This window comes from Diceros bicornis, chromosome 27 (assembly GCF_020826845.1).
Source record: "Diceros bicornis minor isolate mBicDic1 chromosome 27, mDicBic1.mat.cur, whole genome shotgun sequence".
NCBI classification, from domain to species: Eukaryota; Metazoa; Chordata; class Mammalia; order Perissodactyla; family Rhinocerotidae; genus Diceros; species Diceros bicornis.
In genome coordinates this window covers 41563070-41583724 of record NC_080766.1, presented here as the reverse complement: position 1 = coordinate 41583724, position 20655 = coordinate 41563070, and the positions used below count along the sequence as shown (strand labels likewise).

General features: G+C 51.9%; 1 protein-coding gene across 3 annotated transcripts in view; it reads left to right on the top strand.

The window, feature by feature from the left end:
• The window catches only part of PRDM15 (PR/SET domain 15), a 68812-nt gene extending 53872 nt beyond the window's left edge, over positions 1–14940 (top strand). For 2 of the 3 annotated variants that reach the window (XM_058523146.1, XM_058523145.1), the window contains exons 19-24: positions 1859–1990; positions 3599–3682; positions 4106–4281; positions 8630–8710; positions 10825–11034; positions 12295–14940. In XM_058523146.1, the coding sequence (XP_058379129.1) occupies positions 1859–1990; positions 3599–3682; positions 4106–4281; positions 8630–8710; positions 10825–11034; positions 12295–12774 (1163 nt within the window). In that variant the 3' untranslated portion in view covers positions 12775–14940. Of the gene's footprint in view, positions 1–1858; positions 1991–3598; positions 3683–4105; positions 4282–4961; positions 6583–8629; positions 8711–10824; positions 11035–12294 lie in introns of those variants that run through there. The other variant, XM_058523147.1, reaches the window with a different exon arrangement.
• The last annotated feature ends 5715 nt before the right edge of the window (positions 14941–20655 follow it).

The window sequence follows — 20655 nt, the reverse complement described above, 5'->3', positions numbered from 1 at the left end:
TCACCTCGCATCAACTGGACAGAGGGTTTTCTAGGTGACCTCGTGGGGGGCTGACGACCGCTTAGGAGAGGACCCTTTTCAGGCACGGCAGGTCTCCCACTGCTGTCGTGAAGGCAGTAAGAGCGGTGGTCTGACTTTGTGCCCACCCCCTGTGTAGGCCCCCAGGTCAGTTCTGGGTGGCAGTGAGCAGGCTCTTGCCTGGGTCTGCTTGTGGCCTGTGGGACTGGACGCGTCTGCCTAGTGCTCATGAGCTGCTGCCCACCCTGCCCTGCAGTGCCCCTTGCCCCCACCAGCCTTGCCTGCACAGCATTGCTCCCCTAGTGGGTCTCCCTGGACTAAGACCCTGGGCCACTAATTCAAACCCTGGACCAGGGTTGTCCCTTCTCCACTGGCCGGAGTCAGTGAGGTGTCGGCACAGGCTGGCTTTGCTACATTAATCTAAAGGTAGGTGGAGAGTCCGGCTTAGACCACAGAGCATCATGTCACTTGGGCTTATTCCTAACCTCAGTTAACATTTTACGTCACCAAGATCAACAGGAAACCTCAGGAGACTTGTAGGCCACCTACCAGATGTTTCGATTGGGTCACAGTGGCAACATTTGGACACTTGCTGATAGCTGTGTTGTTGTGAGCACTGACCCCAGGGCTGGGCCAGCACCTGATGAGATGAGCTGTCTAGATGTGACAGTAAATCCCTAAGGGCTTCTGAGGGCACAACTGCCCGCCTCACCGCTAGTGGAGGGGTCCTCTCTGACAAGCCCCCACACCCCGTCCTTCTGCACTCACAGAGACCTGTGCCTGCCCTGGGTCTGGGGCACAGGCACTGTGCCGGGTCCAGGGCGTGAGCACTCTGAGCGGTGTCCAGGGCGCGGGGTCAGGGGCGGGCGCTTTGCGGGGTCCAGGGCGCGGAGTGGGGTGCCGCCACTGTTGAGGGTCCGGGGCGCGGGGTGAGGCGTGGGCACTGTGCAGGGTCCGGGGCGCGGGGTGAGACGCGGGCACTGTGCAGGGTCCGGGGCGCGGGGTGGGGCGCAGGTACTGTTGACGGTCCGGGGCGCGGAGTGGGGCACGGGCACTGGCCAGGGTCTGGGGCGCGAGGTGAGACGCGGGCACTGTGCAGGGTCCTGGGCGCGGGGTGGGGCGCGGGCACTGGGCAGGGTCCGGGGCGCTGGCACTGTGCAGGGTCCGGGGCACGGGGTGGGACGCGGGCACTGGGCAGGGTCCGGGGCGCCGGCACTGTACAGGGTCCTGGGCGTGGGGTGGGGCACGGGCACTGTGCAGGGTCCGGGGCGCCGGCACTGTACAGGGTCCGGGGCACGGAGTGGGGCGCGGGCACTGTGCAGGGTCCTGGGCGCGGGGTGGGGCGCGGGCACTGTGCAGGGTCCTGGGCGCGGGGTGTGGCGCGGGCACTGGGCAGGGTCCGGGGCGCCGGCACTGTACAGGGTCCGGGGCACGGGGTGGGGCGCGGGCACCGTGCAGGGTCCTGGGCGCGGGGTGGGGCGCGGGCACCGTGCAGGGTCCTGGGCGCGGGGTGGGGCGCGGGCACCGTGCAGGGTCCTGGGCGCGGAGTGGGGCGCAGGCACCGTGCAGGGTCCGGGGCGCGGGTGAGACGCGGGCACCGTGCGGGGTCCGGGGCGCGGGGTGGGGCGCGGGCACCGTGCGGGGTCCTGGGCGCGGGGTGGGGCGCGGGCACCGTGCAGGGTCCGGGACGCGGGGTGGGGCGCGGGCACTGTTGACGGTCCAGGACGCGGGGTGGGGCACGGGCACCGTGCAGGGTCCGGGGCGCGGAGTGGGGCGCGGGCCCCCGGTGGCTCTGCGGGCGGCCGGGGCCGCCGGCGCGCTCACTGCCCCGTGCCCGCAGGCATGAAGACCAAGCACGCGCTGCGCCACCACATGAAGCTGCACAAGGGCATCAAGGAGTACGAGTGCAAGGAGTGCCACCGCAAGTTCGCGCAGAAGGTCAACATGCTCAAGCACTACAAGCGCCACACGGGTGAGTGCGCGGCGGTGCTCCCGCCTTCGTGCTCCCGCCGCCGTGGGCGCGGGCGAGAGCCGCTCTTCACTTTCTTTAGCTCCGGGGAAGCCCCGGGTTTCCGAGCGAGCGAGCGAACATCCCGGGGTGCGGGGAAGCGGCTGCGTTTCTCAGGAAGCTTCCCCTCCCGGCACGCGCTCCGCTGCAGCATCGCTGCGCGCGCGCACAGGATTCCGGGTCACTGCACCGCTCGCTGTGGGGTGTCGGGGTGAAGACCCCGAATTCTGCGGGGTCTTCACTGTCCTTCATCCCACTCAGCCATTTCTCTGCGGGAACCTGTGCCCCGGAAATGATAAGACAGGGGCCCAGAGACGTGTGCTCAAGCTGGCATCACGTCATTGTCCGGGACGGAAACACTGGAACATCTTAAGTGTCCATCAGCAGGGCAACGGCTAAGTTGCGCTGTATCCACCAAAAAGAACACCGGATTGTTTAAAAGTGATGAGATGTACACGTTAATTTACATAGAAGTTCATGATGATACACTAGGAGAAAAAGCCTGTACAACCAATATGAGTTCATTTTTTATGAAACATTTATATAAGGATAAATGTGTGTGTGTGTGTGTGTGTGTGTGTTGAGACAGAATTAAGACAGACATCAGAACTGAAGGAAGGTTATCGCTAGGTGACGGAGTTGTGTCTGCATATGACATTTCTAGTGGGAGCTTCTACGTTGGTTCCGTGTCCTTCCCAAAGTGAACTTAAGTCCTGCCACTGCCTGGCCCAGCTCACCTGTGCGCCCCCCTCCCTCACTGCCCCCATGCAGGTCTGCTTTGGGTCCCCCTGGACTGCCAGCCCTGATGTCACTGGCTGTCCTCCTCTCCCTGGAGAAGCTCATCCAATATTCGCTTCACCTTTTCTGGGACGCTTTCTTGCTGCCATGGACGGGGTCACATGTCACCTCTGGGTTCTGTAACTCTCCGAGCTCTGCTCTCTGCACACCAGCCACTGGGGTGTAATGACCTCTGTCCCTGTCTGTCCCTCTGCAAGCCATGGTGAGCCCAGGGCCCTGTGCATACACGGGGCTTGATAAATACCAGAGCAAGTTAGGTGGATCTTTACAATCACTTGCCTTGTTTCCATTTTGAGGGAACCCTTTGTTTAAAAGGCGTTCTAAGGGTCCACCTTCATGTCACTTTGGGGAGTGACACAGTCTGATGGCTCGATGCTCGCTCACCCAGTTGCAGGCGAGCAGGCTGATCGCCCCAGACTGAGTGACTGATTTGAACATCAGGACTGGGATAAAGATGAACCCTCAAAGGTTCATCAGCATGGCTCTGCCTTCCCTTGTCATGAGCTGTGGAGAGTAAGCTCATTGAGTCGGATTCTGCTAACTGAGACTCTGGCAAACCCGTGGGCCCTGGCCTGAACCTGACCTGGCCACCTGCGGGAGGGTAAATTTTTAAGCCACAGTTTTCTGGTTGAGTGTGGGAATGAACGTCTACTGTCTGTTGTCTCCTGTAGCCTCTACAAATACTGAGACATGTCAAGGACGAGACAGCTTCTGTGTGTAGTTAAATTGAAACAGTTACGAAACACGTGAAATTAAGGGTGACTTTTTCTGCAGGGATTAAAGATTTCATGTGTGAATTGTGTGGAAAGACTTTTAGTGAGAGAAACACGATGGAGACCCACAAGCTCATCCACACAGGTAAGCAGGTGCAGCCTGAAGGAAAGTTCCAGGCCTCACGCCACGGTCCCTGTGAGGCCATCTGTGTGTGCAAGGATGGGAACAACCAGGCTGTGATTCTGTATGGTAGACTTTGTCAGAATTTTTGGTGCTGTCCTGCCTCAATGGTGGCCCCTTGCCCTCTAAAAATCAGCCCACCACAACTTTCAAATATCCATTCTTGAATTTTCAAATATTGGAGTAGTGACGTGGCTCTGTGCTTCGTGGGGAGAAGCCACTCTCTTAGTTGTCTCGGCCAGTGCGGCTGTTCCCGTGGCTGACCTGGCAGACGACCCCTACGGCATGTGCAAAGGGTGGGGCACCCTCCTTGGCTGTCCTGTGGGCTGTGGAATGACCCCACTCGTAACCTGTGCTTGTCTCTTCCTCCGCTGTGTGTGTGGGAAGTGGGCAAGCAGTGGACGTGCTCCGTGTGCGACAAGAAGTATGTCACCGAGTACATGCTGCAGAAGCACGTGCAGCTCACCCACGACAAGGTCGAGGCGCAGAGCTGCCAGCTGTGCGGCACCAAGGTGTCCACCAGGGCCTCCATGAGCAGACACATGCGGCGCAAGCACCCAGAGGTAAACCTGGGGCGGGCGCGGGGGTCCTTCTGCTGCTTGGAGACCCCACCACGCTGGCTCGCGGATCTGTCTCCCTTTGCACACCCGGGACTCCTCAAGGCATGGCCTGGGTCTTACCTTCCCCCCGAATTGCAGTGCCTGCACATAGGAGGCGCTGAATGAATGAATAGAATAGAAGAGCCTCGAACATATTTTTTGCAAAGGTTATAAATTATATTCTCACTGGAATTACAGCAAGACAGAAGTACAACCCGGCCCTCCTCCCCCGTTCTCCCCTTTGGAGTAACTAATAAAATGTGCAGAACGGGGCGCCTCCACGTAGTGTTGGGGGGTTGATCGCAGGGTGGCGTTGAGGACCGAGAGGGAGCAGTTGTAGAGGCTGGGAGACCCTGGCTTACCTGGAATTTTGTTCTAAAAGTGAGTCTGGGGCATTAAATAATTCAATGTGCCTTAAAAAGAACCCAACTGAAAAACAAAACTAGAAGAAAATGCAGGTAAATAGCTAACAGATCACTGAAAGGGGGAGACTTTCTCAGTGTAAAAGTAATGAAAGAAGTCTCGAACAAAAACGTCAATCGATTTGACTATATAAGCCACGTAACACTTAGAACTTCTGTAGGTCAGAACAATGAACAAGGGCAAACTGAAAAATATGTGTAAGGTATTACTGTCGTTAACAGATATAAACTTGAACCATTCAGTGAGAAGAACAGGAGGGGCCCAGTGTGTACGAGGAGAGACAGTTCATGAGAGAGGAAATACACGTGATTAAAAACAGGAAAAAGTGTTCAACCTCGCTGAATCCCAGAAATGCAAACGATAACAGTAGAAGGTGCCATCCTTCATCTGCTGAATTAGCCGGAGGGTTTTAGATTGAGAATGACGGTGCTGGCTGATGAGTCTGGTGCTCTGCCGCTGGATGTCCTCCTGGAGGGCGGCATGACGGTCTCTCCAGGGCTTGATCAATGGTCGTTTGGACCCCTCAATGTCCAGCAAGAGGAACCTAATTAAATTAACAGTAGTTTAGCAATGTGCTTGACTCTACGAACATGTTCACAGAGAATTCTAAGTAAAATTGTGAAATGCTCATTGCAAAAAAGCAGTATACACTGTGCGTATATTGTTCGTGTATATATAATATACGTCATGTACGTTGTACGTGTGTATACAGCACTCACCTATAAAAAATAAATTGATTTAGGTGGAAAAAGAAAAGAAGAAAAGCTTGCAGAGTGGTTTTCTTCCGGTGTTGAAGTTATGGATGATTTCTTATTTTCATATTTTTCTTCATTTTTAATAATTTCCTTTAATGAACATGAATTACTTTTGCAGTTGTAAAAGCACAATCTGCCTTAATCTTTTCCTTCCAGAACCTCGCCATGTTCTCCTCTGCAGCCCATTCAGGTCCCCTCCGCGGTGCAGGGGGTCACCATCTCTCCAGTCCTCCGTGGGGTCTGACATGTGAAGCTGGGGTCCCCCAAACTGAGCTCTACTTACTTGCTTCCATTTTCCCCTAGTGGCCAGCCAGTGTGTTCCCCTAGGAAGACAAAGTCAGGGAGCAGGAGCCTGAAGTGTCAGTGTCCACTCAGCTGTCCAGTGTCAGCCAGCACAGCGTCCCCAGGGTCTCAGGGCCCAGAGCAGACACTGCAGAGGGGCCCAGCGGCACATGATGAGTCTGAAGTTTGAGCCATTTCTGTTCCTGTGAGGGTTTCTGTAGTTACACGTGTTAACAAAGGGTGTGCAGGCCGGTTTCTGCAGGCTGGCCATGTGATAAGCGTTGCTGGTGGAGAGAGAGAGGCCTTGCTGGTGCAGAGCGAGGTGCTCAGCAGACGCTTTCGTGCAGCGAGTCCTCTTGCGGGGTTCATGATCGCTTCCTAATTGATCACTCTGCAAGGTCGCCTTTCTGCGCTCTGCTTCGGAACCTGGGGCCGTGATGACCCGTCACCCTCTCCCCTCCAGCACGCCCACCCGGGCAGAGCAGCGGACTGGAGGGAGGCCAGCAGACAAAGGGAGAAGACAGTGCTGCCGGGCTCTGCTGGCCTCGCCCGCTCAGCCCCTCTTGTCTCTCCAGCCTGTCGCCTTTCCCTCTGGGCCATTCCTTTGAGCATTTCGCTGTCATTTCATTCTGTGTTGGTTCAAACAAATACATGGGTAGCATCTGCTAGTGATGAACGCACTGCGCCAGCCAGAGGGGTGCGTTCCTACCCTCCTAGACAAGGCAGTCCAGGGTGGGAGGGAAGTAGACGGAAGGAAAAGTGATTAGAGAGAAGAATAGGTGATGTGGAGGAGGTGCCGCAGACAGCAGAGACGGGGCAGAGGACGAGGCGGGGAAGGGACTCAGGTGGGCTCTGCTGTGGGGCCTGGCTGCGTGAGTGTGCGCGTCAGTGAGCCACGCAGCCTCCCTGTTGGTACTGAGCACAGCCTTGGTGGTGGTGGGGTCATTGGAGGCAGACTAACATGTTGTTAAGCATAAACTATTCACATATTCGTGATCTTTCAGAATTGATACTATTTTATAACTTCAAGGTACGGTCTTTCTGCTTCGAATGAATATTATGTTGAAAAAACTTAAAGCACAAAAAACAGTTTTCATTTATGGTCTTATCTCCTAATAAGAGTAAAGCCAATGAATACTTCTATGGCTGTTCTTCTGTGGCATCTGCTTCCAGACTGTGTGACTAGGACACTGATGATCTCAATGTTGGTGATGGTGGTGGTGGTGGTGGTGGCAGTGGTGATGGTGATGGTGGTGGAAGTGACAGTGATGGTGGAGAGGATAGTGATGTGGTGATGGTGGTGGCAGTGTTGGTGATGATGGTGGAGGTGGTGGTGGCAACAATGATGGTGGCGGAAGTGACAGTGATGGAGATGGTGGAGGTGATGGTGGTGATGGTGGAGGTGATGGTGGTAGAGACAGTGGTAGAAAACATGTCAGTGGCATCTGGCTGCTTTTCCTCAGTTTTGCAGCATCACAGTCACATGTGGGTCCTCAGTGCCACCCTCAGTGTTTATGTGAACTTAAAACCTACACCGCCACCTTCGTTGGCCATTCTTTCAGAGGAGGGCCCAGCACTAGTCTTTGAACATAGATCCAAAGGGCAGTTTCCTATCATCTTTCTTAGATGAGCCCCACCCACCATATATCGTCTATAATTTCCCACGTTTATTTTCTTTAGTTGAGCAAAAATGTAAAGATGCTGCCCAGCTGTTTGAAGAACTCTTACACACGGAATCTCATAGTTTTTTCTGATCTTGTATAGTTTTTCCACCGCTAATTCCCTTTTTTTAAGCAGCTCACCTCTGTTACGCCTCCCTAGGGTATTCAGTTCCCTCTCTGCACTCGTGTCCTGTTGTCTCCCTCATAACTGAATTCCCTTAAGGAATCACAGTAACAAGTACAACTGGCGTGAGTGGGTTCGTGGATGAGAGTCAGGGGCAGGACCCCCTGAACTGTCAGGCGGGGACCGTGTGGGCACACGAAGAGTGCGCTTCGGCCTGAGGGTCTGCGTGCTGAGGACCTTCAGTGTGGCTCACGGAGGGACGCAGGGGCGGGGGTTCACGTCATCACAAAATTGACAAGTCAAAGTACCTAGATGTGTGTCAAGTTAAAAAGTAAAGTGGTGGGGCCAGCCGGGTGGCGCAAGCGGTTAAGTGCGCACGCTCTGCTGCGGCGGCCCGGGGTTCGCTGGTTCGGATCCCAGGCGCGCACCAACGCACTGCTTGTTAAGCCATGCTGTGGTGGCGTCCCATTTAAAGTAGAGGAAGATGGGCACGGATGTTAGCCCAGGGCCAGTCTTCCTCAGCAAAAAAAGAGGAGGATTGGCATTGGATGTTAGCTTAGGGCTGGTCCTCCTCAAAAAAAAAAAAAAAAAAAAAAAAGTAAAGTGGTTAAGGTGCAAATGTCTCATTTTTGGTGATTCCTTGCGAGTTTACTGTCCTGTATCTTATCCCATCTGCTCTTGGTTTGAAATAACAAGATTCACTGAAAATTCACTTACTGCAAGCACATTAGTATGGGGCAAAAAGGGGAGGAAATGGAGTCTCCACCCTCGGCGGGGTGGGGACTTGAGATGACACACAGACAGGTGCAGGGAGACACCACCGTGTATAGAGCAGAAACTTGAAATGAGCGGCCTGGGATGAGAGAAGGACCAGCCTGGATGGGGTTCTGGAAACAAGGTTTCCCCGTCAGTCCTGAGCAGAGCTGGGTTGGGTACGCCAGGGATGTCCCTGAGGGAAGGATCAGAGTCTGCTGAAGGCCCGTTGGCTGTTGGGGTCCCGCCTGCCGTGAACCTGGGCTGCCCTTCGAGTGCGGCATCCACAGCTCATGCCCCGTGCTCACTCATAGGTCCTGGCCGTGAGGATCGATGACCTGGACCACCTACCGGAGACCACCACCATCGATGCCTCCTCCATCGGCATCGTCCAGGTGAGCAGGAGCAGGCCCTGCAGGGTGCGTGATGTCAGCTGGGAACTTCTAGATAAGCAAACACCTGCTGAGTGGGACCCAGAGGCTCAGCCAGGTGTGGTGAGCAGCCCTCGGGCGAGCCCCCGGAGTCCACGCCCTGTGTGTCCCGCTCATGTCACTCTTGGTTGTTTTGGTCGCTCTTCTCCCCAAGAGCATTTTAGTTTCTGTAAACGTTTCTAGAACTTCGGTTTTCTTAATACCGATGTTATCTCATTTTGGAGAATAGATAGTATATTAGATTCTCCAGAGATTTATTTTAAGGAATTAGCTCACATAACTGTGGAGGCAGGCGAGTCCAAAATCTGCAGGGCAGGCTGGCAGGCTGGAGACCCAGGGAAGAGTGGATGTTGCAGCTCGAGTCTGCAGGCAGAATTCCCTCTTCCTCCAGGGACCTCAGTCTTTTTCTCTTAAGGCCTTCACCTGATTGGATGAGGCCCACCCACACACAGCAGTAAATCTGCTTTACTCAGTGTCCACTGATTTAAATGTCGATCTCATCTAAAAAATACCTTCACAGCAACGTCTAGACTGGTGTCTGACCACACAACTGGGCACCCTAGCCCAGCCAAGTTGACACTTAAAATTAACTGTCGCAGACAGTTTTCAGAAAAGCTTGGCATAATTAGATTGTTATAAGCAAAATCACTTTAAACATGTTAGATAAACTTACTTTTTTTTTTTTGTGAGGAAGATCAGCCCAGAGCTAACATCCATGCCAATCCTCCTCTTTTTGCTGAGGAAGACTGGCCCTGGGCTAACATCCGTGCCCATCTTCCTCCACTTTATATGGGACACTGCCACAGCATGGCTTGACAAGCGGTGCATCGGTGCACGCCTGGGATCCGAACCCGGGCCGCCAGCAGCAGAGCGCGCGCACTTAACCGCTACGCCGTGGGGCTGGCCCCGATAAACTTACTTTTTAAAGGAATTTTTAGTCGGTACCTCTATAAAATTTTTTTTTATTTTAAAGAGACTATGTCACACTCTCATTTTAATTTAAAATTGCATTTATGCGTCTTTGGTTTGAATTGGTGCTTTGAATGCAGTGCTGGGTGGCTGGGTGGTCCTGAGTGAGCATGGCAATGCCCGTGCCCTGCCTCTCTGCAGTACCCCGGGGAGCCATGACCACATCCACTCTGATGAGGGCAGTCCCACAATGGCTGTGCCCTGGCAGTCTTCCTCTGGGTCTGTCTGCCTCTGAGTGGGACCAAGTCACATGGGATGGCACCGGAGGCTGGAAGGGGTGGTGGGTGACCAGGGTGGAGAGCCTTGCCAGCCACTGCTGCCCAGTGGCCTCTGTGACGCTGAGTGACCCCAGCCGTGGGTCAGAAGACTGGCCACGGCACAGCAGCTCACAGAGGACCCTATCTGAGGTTGCCGTTACAGCTGTGCCCTAATTGCTGTCCCAAAGGAGATGACCGTACAGGTCCTGTGGACAAACCCATTTTGATCCAAGATTGTTTCCACAGTGAATTTGGTTCAGCCTGGGGATGGGGACCCTGATGGGAAAGCATTTGAGCTCACCAGGCCTGAAACAGTGGCTTAAACAAATTCATTTTTAGACATATTTATATTTGAGCACAAAGTATGGCTTTTTTTTTTTTCGTTTTTATGAGGAAGATCAGCCCTGAGCTGACACATGCCAATCCTCCTGTTTTTGCTGAGGAAGACCAGCTCTGAGCTAACATCTGTGCCCATCATCCTCCACTTTATGTGGGCCTGACAAGCGGTGCATAAGTGCGCGCCCGGGATCCGAACCCGGGCCGCCAGCAGTGGAGCGCGCACTTAACCGCTACGCCACGGGGCCAGCTCCCAAAATATGGCTTTTAAAAGTGTAATTTTTATAATAATTTCCTTCACTTAAAAAACAAAATAAAACTGAAACCAACAGGAACTTGTCCCAATCCTTAGAAGTACAAGTAAGCAGACGAGCTGCGGTCACTCTGTTTCCTGTGGCAGCTCGGTGGCCCAGGAGCCTCCCTGCTGCCCTGGGAGTGTGTTCGAGGACAGTGCTCTGGCTGCCGTGGGGACAGGACCCATCGAGCAGGCTGTGGCTGAGACTTCTCTCCCTGCAGCCTGAGCTGAGCCTGGAGCAGGAAGACTTGGCGGAGGGGAAGCACGGGAAGGCCGCCCGGAGAGCTCACAAGAGGAAGCAGAAGGCCGAGGAGGAGGCGGGGGCCGCGGGGCCCGAGGACGCCGCCTTCAGCGAGTACTCGGAGAAGGAGGCCGCGTTCACGGGCGGCGTGGGAGACGAGACCGACTCCGCGGTGCAGAGCATCCAGCAGGTCGCTTTATTTCTTGTGCTCGAGTCAGGGGCCCAGTCCCTCCACGAGAGGCAGCTGCCCTGGTGCGGGGGCCCTGCGTGTGCCCCTCCATTCCCTGTTCAGTGTGCCTGGTGTCCGGGGGCGCTCTGTGGCTGCAGTCAGCACACATCCTGCTTTTCCCCTAAGCATTTTCCAGTTTAGATCTGGAAATCACACTTGGCGTTGTGGGCAGCAGCATAACGTTCTAGGAAGTTAAGGAGGGCCATCTCCCCTTGTTTGGGACTTGGGTTGTTGCCGGTTTTGGGAGATGACAGATGGCCTAAATGTGTTCCTTTCTTGTGGGAGTGGGGCCCCGTGCATCTGCCGGCGATCAGGGAGAGCCCGCCCCTGAGCACCAAAGGACCCGTCCAGAGAGGGCCGGAGGGCGAGAGGAAGGATGCACGTGGCTGGCCGATCCTGCTTCTTCAATGGAATCTTCCAGTTTGCTCAACCTTCATCACTTTGGTTCTGAGGCCCCCAAATCTTTCATCGGTGTGTGTCCGACACCGCACACTTCTCTTGACTCTGAGATGGGGATCCCGGTGGCAAACATTCCTGCGTTTCTCTGGCCTTTCATCCCTCTCCATGGGCGAGAATGCTTTCTTTTTTATTCATTAGCTGTTGATACTGCAAACTTGTTTATCGCCGTTTTTAGGTTTGTCGTTGGGGTTTTCATGTACCAACAGCAAGGCACTTTAGAGGAAGGAATGGACAATGAAGAATATGCCTCAGTATTTTTTTTTTTTGTGCTGAGGAAGGTTTGCCCTGAGCTAACAACTTTGCCAGTCTTCCTCTATTTTGTATGTGGGTCACTGCCACAGCATCGCCACCAACGAGTGGTGTACGTCCGTGCCCAGGATCCAAACCCAGGCCACCGAAGCGGAGTGCACCAAATTTAACAACTAGGCTGTGGGGCCGGCCTCGCTTCTGTCTTTTCATCATTGCTTTTCTCTGTTTCTTTTCCAGCCAGTGGAGTCATTTGTTTCTGAGTTCCAGCTAATGGCCTCTGTGGTTATGTCTGTATCTTGATTCTCTTTTTCACTAGAATTCTCCTTCTGGACAAACTTAACTTGGTTTCATCTTTCACCAGAAGACGTTTTGCCTCTCCTCCTTCAGGCCAGGCGTCTGGTTATCCCAGCGTGAGGATATGGCCTCTGTCACAACGTGCAGCAGGGGAAGGTTCTTTTGGTCTCAGTTCTGTGGAAACTATTAATTATTTAACGCCGTGTGTGACTCTTCCAGGTGGTGGTGACGCTGGGTGACCCAAACGTGACCACTCCGTCGAGCTCGGTCGGCCTGACCAACATCACCGTGACCCCCATCACCACTGCAGCCGGGACTCAGTTTACCAGTCTCCAGCCGGTGGCCGTCGGGCACCTGACCGCCCCGGAACGCCAGCTGCAGCTGGACAACTCGATCCTGACTGTGACCTTTGACACCGTCAGTGGCTCTGCCATGCTGCACAACCGCCAGAACGACGTCCAGATCCACCCCCAGCCAGAGGCCTCCAACCCGCAGTCCGTGGCCCACTTCATCAATCTCACCACCCTGGTCAACTCCATCACGCCCCTGGGGAGCCAGCTCAGTGACCAGCACCCGCTCACGTGGCGGGCGGTGCCCCAGACAGACGTGCTGCCGCCCCCGCCGCCACAGGCCCCGCAGCCGACGGCCGCCCAGCCCCAGGTGCCGGCTGAGCAGCAGCCCCAGATGTACAGCTACTGAGTGCATCGCGAGAACTCGAAGGACAGCTACGCACAGGTTCCCCTTTGCGTTTTTGAGATTTGTTTGCTGGATACCCAACAAACAAAAAAATCACACGTCGCAATGTAAGTAAGGTTGACTTAGCTTTTGCAGAATGATCTCCAGGTCCCCGAGCGACCATTACCGTCTGTCAGCTTAGCTCCAGAAGTGACCCCGACAGGCCGGTGTAGACGTGAGCGGGTTCCGAGCTCTGCCTTAGCAGGCAGTGCATCACGGGCCGTGGGCACGGCCCAGCCCCCCCTACACAACTTGTCTGATGGACACAGGGTTTGGGGAAGCAAAACGTACAGAGAAGCAGAATCGTAAGAGGCGAGTGGTATGTTATTAGGGACATAAGTGTCCATTTTAATTTTTCCTTTAGAACTCAGTTGTATGAAAATATAGACAGTCCTCAGATGTGGCAGCATGCTACGGTGAAACACGGTTTTCTCCTCGCTTCTGGATTTTTTTTTGCAAATGAACAGGTAGAAGTTGAAGTATCGGTTATTCTCTTCTTTGAATTTGAGTCAAATTAAATTTGTGACACGACTTTGGGCTGAAACTACATGTGAGAAGATGCTCTGTGACAGCATCTGACCCTCCCTTGGGCTTCAGCTTCCTCACAGACAAGGGGTCACGTGAGGTCGCTGACCAAGGCATCTTAGTAATATAGTCTGTGAATCGATTTTCAGTATCGTTCTTTTTTTTTTTTCAACTTGACTTCATTCATATGTTATATATTCAGGACTCTGTTGTGGCCATGTTGTTTTTTTATTTTCTTTTAACGTGCTAAAGTCGTTTGCACTGTAGGACTGTTGGTCCACGTTCAGTTCCGCACAACTGCCCAAATGCAGAGGGGCCCGCGGTGTGTGCAACAAGGCAGCCTCGTGCTGCCCCTTCTGGTGGCTCCTTCGGAGCCGTCTCAGGATTCTCTGCCATCCAAATATATTTATTATGGCTGAGGCTCAGCCAAAATCCCCTGAACTGAAGGACAGGGAAGAAATTCATGTCTTCTTTCTGTATAAACTTTAATTCCAAAGGTTGATGTGTTTCAAGACCAATTTTCTATAAAGATGTTGAACGAGCATGACTCTTTACAGTGGAAAAGAAAAGGTTTTTCTGTGATATGAGATACCGCTATTTCTCTCCAGGCAGTGGTGACAGCAGAAGAGGTTAGTCCGCTAAGTAGGAGCATTACGCCCCTAACAAATGAATGTGCCGATGAACAGCGAGCTCTGCCTCCCTGGGGCACGTGCTCTCATATGTGCGCACCCGTTTCAGAGACAGTGGGTGAGGCTCATAGCGGGCAAGGCTCCTGCCTGCCGTGGAACCCGCAGCCAGAGCCGGCCTCCTGCTGCCCAGCCAGGGAAACAGAAGGAGGCGTGGGGAGCAAGGTTTGATTTTTACCCTCCTGATATTTTCTAACGCTGTCCAAATTGAAATGCTAAATTTGCCTTATTTTGTCCTTGATGACTATTCGTCCCAGACTCTGTGTTATTTGGGAAACCATCTTGAAGAGATACTGACCATGAGGCAGTAGTGGATAAATGAGGCCACGATAATCTTAGGCTAAGGATGATTTGTTACGCAGAATGCAGCTTTCTTAGCTCTTCACTTGATTGGAAATAGCGAGATTCTGAGGCTAGGGCTAGAATGTGTTTTGTGCAATACATGCCTTCATGAACTAAGGAAATTCATCACCATGCAGCGTGTGGAAGGGTCTCAGAGTCCACGTCGTTCACACTCACAGCTCATTCATACACTCCCAGCTCTCACCTCTCAGGTGAATTCATAGTGGGAGATTGTTGGACTTTTTAATTTATGATAATTATTTTTATGTTATTTATGTATATAATTAACTGCTTTATACATAATAGTTTCATCAAATGAACTTGGGCTAGGGGTGATATATTTTCTAAAACATTGTCTCCGTTCTCCAAATAGAAGTGGTCCAGTTATCCATGGAATCATCAAGAGTGCCAAGGTTCCTAAGATATTTTTTTAAAAATCGCCGACAGTTTCTTTTTGCCTTTGCAGAATATAAAGGGCAAATGACCAAGTAATCCAAAAGTGATTAAACATCTGCTGGCGTTTAGCGTTTAATCCTCTTCCCTATGGAATAAAGGCCTTTTAAATCACTAAAGAAATTGTTTTTGTGCCTGGAGTAAGAATGCACCAACTGTTTTTAAAGAACCTAATTTAGGTTGTGTGGCCCTGCAGTACTACCACTGTTCATTTAAATACACAGACGCATAATAATACTTCTTGTTATAAGTGAGAACTCTAAATAAAAATCAGATTTACACCTGAGTTTTCTGTAGCAATATTTGGTCTTAATGTTTTGGGCCACTTTCTGAGGCAAAAGAGGTTCATGTTGTTTTAAAACAGTTGCTATGAATTTGCATATAAGAAACTGGAGAACAAAAAAAAATTACTACTCAGCCAACAGGGTCATTGACTCTAGTTTGTTCTGCACATATTTCACTGTTTACTGACGGAAATTGTTTCATCTTTTTAACTGATCCCTGATGCACAGCTGTATCCTTAGCAGGAAGTTAGATCAAGCCATTGTGGCCACCACGCTCTGTGAATCTGTCTTGGTTTTTCTCAGTTAATAAATCATGAGAATTTATTTTTGGCCTGTGAATTCGTGAAGTTATGTCACACGTGATGGTGTGAATTTGGCAGAGCTGGACCCCTGGGACCACATGAATCACAAGCTCCGTGGTGAGGAGGGGACCGGCCTCCGGGACAGCTCACATGTGGGACGTGCTGTCCGTTCCAGGTGCTGCCCTGCTGTGTCCGACAGGGAACTGCTCTGGAGAATTCTGGGTGTGGAAGGCTGATTCACGGACCTTATGAGTTTTATCCAGTCATGGTGTCCAAAGGTGTAAAGCTGGTGGCCTCCCAGCTCAAGGTGGTATCCGTGACTTTCCTGTGGGGTTCTGAAAGGCAGCAAGAATGTTTTGGGAAGTTGAGTGTATTTCATGTCCCATCAGTTTGTATGATGACAAAGAAAAGGTGCTGTGACCTGTGTTTTCGATTGCTGGCCCTCTGCTCAGATTGCCCGTCCCAAGTAGTTGACACACTTGGTGCATCTTGAGAACAGTTGTAATTCCTGCTGCCAACTCCATCTTGATTTCTCTCCAGTCCAGAAGCCGTGAAATGTTTGGATTATCTGAAGTATTCCCTGAGACGGCGAGCTATGAGAAGCTTCCACAGGAGTTAAAAAAAAAAAAAAACAAGGCAACACAGAAGGTTCATGTAACCTTTTGGGCAAAGATTAGATCAAGAAAGAATGAACACAAAAAGATGGGGAGCCAGTGAGGGGAAACTGACAGCGTTTTTGGGCAGGTGGTCTGGAAGATCCCTTATTTTATTGATCAAATATAAATTAGATATTCCGATTTGTTAGGAATGGTCATCTTGAAGTTATAAAGTACCTGAAATGTCATCCCATCTTCTAAGAGTTTGAACTATGAGGACCTTGTCTTAGATACGTTAGTCATCCTTGAGATGGCATCTGGTGGCAGCTATTTCTCAGTGAGTGAATGGCAGTCGTTCATTTAACATTCAAGAAATTGTGAGCACCTTCTTGCGTGTGCCAGATCCACGTGGTTCTCTTTGCACCCAAAGGCAACCTTTCAAAACACTCCAAAGGAAGAAACAGTGGCCGTTGTCGTTTATACACAGTTGATTCATCAGTTCCCCTGTGTGTCTTTGTGAAGCACAGATTACCGCATAGGATTTGCTCTGCTAACAGCCATGAGATGTGATGAAAAACTATCAGCATCGATCTGTGAATCCAGTCTTTTCACGCATTAAAAACATCCTATAGAAAGAGAGAGAGAGCCAGGCCCCAGCTACTTCCTCTCATCAGTTTTTGTCTGGTTCGAGTGCATCCACGTCAAAGGGGTCCTGGTTCTGGAATGACAGGGCGAATGATCTTACCTGTGTGGTGGTGCAGTCAGCGGAATTATCTGGAAGTGGCCCTGGGTTGCCAGGACAAAGAGCTGGCTGGGAGCACCCCTGCTGCTCAAGCCCTGCCCCCCGTGGAGCTGGAGCTTCCCCTCCCTGGGCCGGGGACTGTGACTCCCCTGGGCCCCATGATCCCTAGGTGTGGGCAGTGGGCATTCCCAGACCCACCTGAGGGCACAGCTCTCCACGTCCAGACCACCTTGGAACCAAGCAGCCTGCTCTGTCCCCATTGACAGCTCTGCCTCCCACATGTGCTGCATAGAAAGGGACACCCACAGGGGGAAGCATCCCTTCCATGGGATGTAGACCCACCCTGGGTCTTCCCAGAGAGCCTGGCCCAGCACATTCTCTGAAGAGGGAGGATGGAGAGCCTGGACATGGCGCCTGCTGAATACCACCTGTTCTGTGCGTGGGACGTTCAACTCCCCCAAACGCTGGTGCGTCATCCCCGCGCGTGACAATCGAGCTCAGCCTGAACTCCAGGGCTTCCCTCTTCTCTCCTGAGTCACGGCCACAGAACGGGTAGCAAGATAAAGAAGGAAGGAGAGGGACCTGCAGCTACTGGTTGCAGGAACCGCCTCTAGAAATCGGAAGGCTGCACTATCTGCTTATCTAAAATGAACCCGGGTGGGGTGGGGGGTGCTGGCTGTGGTCAGGAGCGTCCACGGTGTCATCGTGGAGTGCCATCCTTTGTTCAGTGAAAGCACACCAATTCTTCTCCACCTGGGTCATCAAGTTCAGAACATCTCACCCGTGGAATTCATGACCCCCATCCCAAACCTGGCCCTTCCCCACTGTCCCCACTCACAGCCGACAGCCCTGTCATCCCTCTAATAACCCAGAGCCATCCTGGACAGGTCTTTGCTTCCCACATTTACGTCCTTAGTGGTTTTGGACCTGTGCAGGTTTCGTCATCTCCATGGCTGTCCCCCCCTCCAAGTTTCCAGCTGACAACCCTAAGGGGCTTCCCAGTACCCCTTTTGTCCCCAGGAGTCTGTGATCCATGCCATGGCCTCGATGGCCTTTGTAAAAGTGCCCTTCTATTGTGTCACCCATGCACCAAGCCCAACGTCCTCCAACGGATTCTAAGTGCTCTCTGGACACAACTCCATCCTTTCTACAGCCTCGAGGCCTGCAGGGCCTCCCTCCAGCCCCTGCCCGCCCAGGGTCTCTGCACGTGCTGGTTGTCCTGCCAATGCCCTTCACCTGGTTAATGCCTGCTTGTCCTTTGGATCTCCGCTCACGTGGCCACTTGCTCAGGGAAGCCTCGAATCCTCCAGAAGCTCGCGTTCCCTGCTCTGATAGCAAGCTGTATGTGTTCAGCACGGCACTCACCAGTTGGCAATTACGTTGGCCATTTGCTAGGGAGCTCATTTGTTCTCGTCTGTGCTTCCCCGCTATTCAGTAGGCTCCGGGAGGGAAGGGACCATGCTTTTTGTCTTCATCATTTCATCGTATTCCCCTGAGCCCACCCAGCACAGTAAAGCCTGTCGCACAGTGAAGATTAATAGTCAACTGTAGAAGGAGTGACCATCCCCTTGCTCGTGTGGTCTAAGCCTTGGTCTGGGTGGTTTCACAGGACTTACTGTGGACTGGATCCTGTGCCTCGTGCTTTATATGGACAATGTTATCTTTATATACATCATCTCAGTAATACTTAGAAAACTGTTTCAATCAGAATAGGCTAGTTTATGGTGCAGTAACAAACAACCCTAAAATCTTAGCCGCTTAAGACAATTATCTTTATCGCTCAAGCTCTGTGACTCCTGGAACTCCTTCGTTAGCGTCACTCAGAGAACAGCCCCCGTCATGCATTGCTGGCTGTCATGCTAAAGGGAAGAAAGGAACTCTGGAGGGTCTCACGCGTGCAATTCGTTCTCTGATCTGAACCCTCCAGCTTCTGCCAAGGGGTCTAGGAACTGGGTTTGCCCTTCTATCTGGAACAGCTAAAAAGCCAAGACAAAATACATGAGACAATGATGCTCAAGACATTGGCATCCGCAGTGAAGGACACTGGTCCCTGGGAGATGGGACACAAGCAGGGTGAGCCCTACGATTGCCCAGCTCTCAGCCTGAAGGGAGTTTCCAGGCCACAGCACAGCGAGAGAGAACCCAGGCAGAGGGCGGCAGTCTCTGAATCTATGAGACAGTGCTGGGAGTCCAGGAAGGCCAAGGCAGCTGGAGTTTTCCAGGCGGAGGACCAGAGACAAGAGAGCAGTACAAGAGAAAAGCAGAGATCAGCAGAGCATCTCCCTTGAGTCTTCAGCTGAGCGCTGACAGGGCACGCATGTGAAGAAGGTACCTACTCCCACCATGCAGAGTGAAAAACCTCAGAATTTAGGGAATTTAAGGCAGAGTTCTCAGAAGCATTTTGCATAAACATTAGGGGACATCAGTCCTAAACTCTGCCCTGGCCCCACTTAATGAAGCTTAGAACAAGAAAGGATCAGACTGTTTCCAAGATACTTAAATGACTCCCAGAACAAAGCTTAAGAATATTTTATAAGAAAACAAAAATATCCAGCCCCCAACACTGTAAACTTCATAATAGCGTCCAATCAAAACTTACCAGGCACATGAATAATCAGGAAAATATGACCCATGACGAGGAGTAAAATTAACCAACGCCAACTCAGAAATGACAGAATTAGTAAACAGGGACATAAACGGTTATTATTTGTTTTTTTATTTTTTTATTTTTTATTTTATTTTTTTTTGTGAGGAAGATCAGCCCTGAGCTAACATCCGTGCTAATCCTCCTCTTTTTGCTGAGGAAGACCGGCTCTGAGCTAACATCTATTGCCAATCCTCCTCCTTTTTTTCCCCGAAGCCCCAGTAGATAGTTGTATGTCATAGCTGCACATCCTTCTAGTTGCTGTATGTGGGATGCGGCCCCAGCATAGCCAGAGAAGCGGTGCATCGGTGCGCGCCCGGGATCCGAACCTGGGCCACCAGTATCGGAGCACACACACTTAACCGCTAAGCCACGGGGCTGGCCCAACGGTTATTATTATTTTTTTTTTTAAAAGATTTTATTTATTTATTTTTTCCCCCCCAAAGCCCCAGTAGGTAGTTGTATGTCATAGCTGCACATCCTTCTAGTTGATGTATGTGGGACGCGGCCTCAGCATGGCCGGAGAAGCGGTCCGTCGGTGCACGCCCGGGATCCAAACCAGGGCCGCCAGCAACAGAGCGCGCGCACTTAACCGCTAAGCCACGGGGCCGGCCCACAGTTATTATTTTTGTAACTATTTTCCGTATGTTCAAAAAGCTAGAGGAAAGATTGATCATATTAAAGGCATGGATGATATATTTTTTAAAACAAACCTAATTGAACTTCTACACATGAAACATGATGACTTGAGAAATATACGGAACAGTGTTAACAGCAGGTCAGACACTGCAGAAGAAAAGGTCAGTGAACTTAGACCAGTGAAAACTACCCAAAATGAAATATGCAGAAAAGGAGACGGGGGTGAAAAATGAACTGAGCATCAGTGAGCTGTGGGACAACTTCAGGCAGCCCAATATATGTGTTATTCAAGTCCTTAGGAGTCCTTGGAGGGTGCAGGGAAGAGACTGAAAAAATCTGAAGAAATAATGACCAAAAATTGATGAAAACTGTAAACCCAGGTATTCAAGAAGCTCAATGAACCCAAGCACAAGAATCATGAAGAAAACTACATCAAGGCATGTGATAACCAAATTGCTTAAAACCAGTGATAAGGAGAAAACCCAAAAGCACCCAGAGAGTTGGGCCCGCCCCATGGCTTAGCAGTTAAGTGCGCATTCTCTGCTGCTGGCGGCCCGGGTTCGGATCCCGGGCGTGCACCGACACACTGCTTATCCGGCCATGCTGAGGCTGCGTCCCACATACAGCAACTA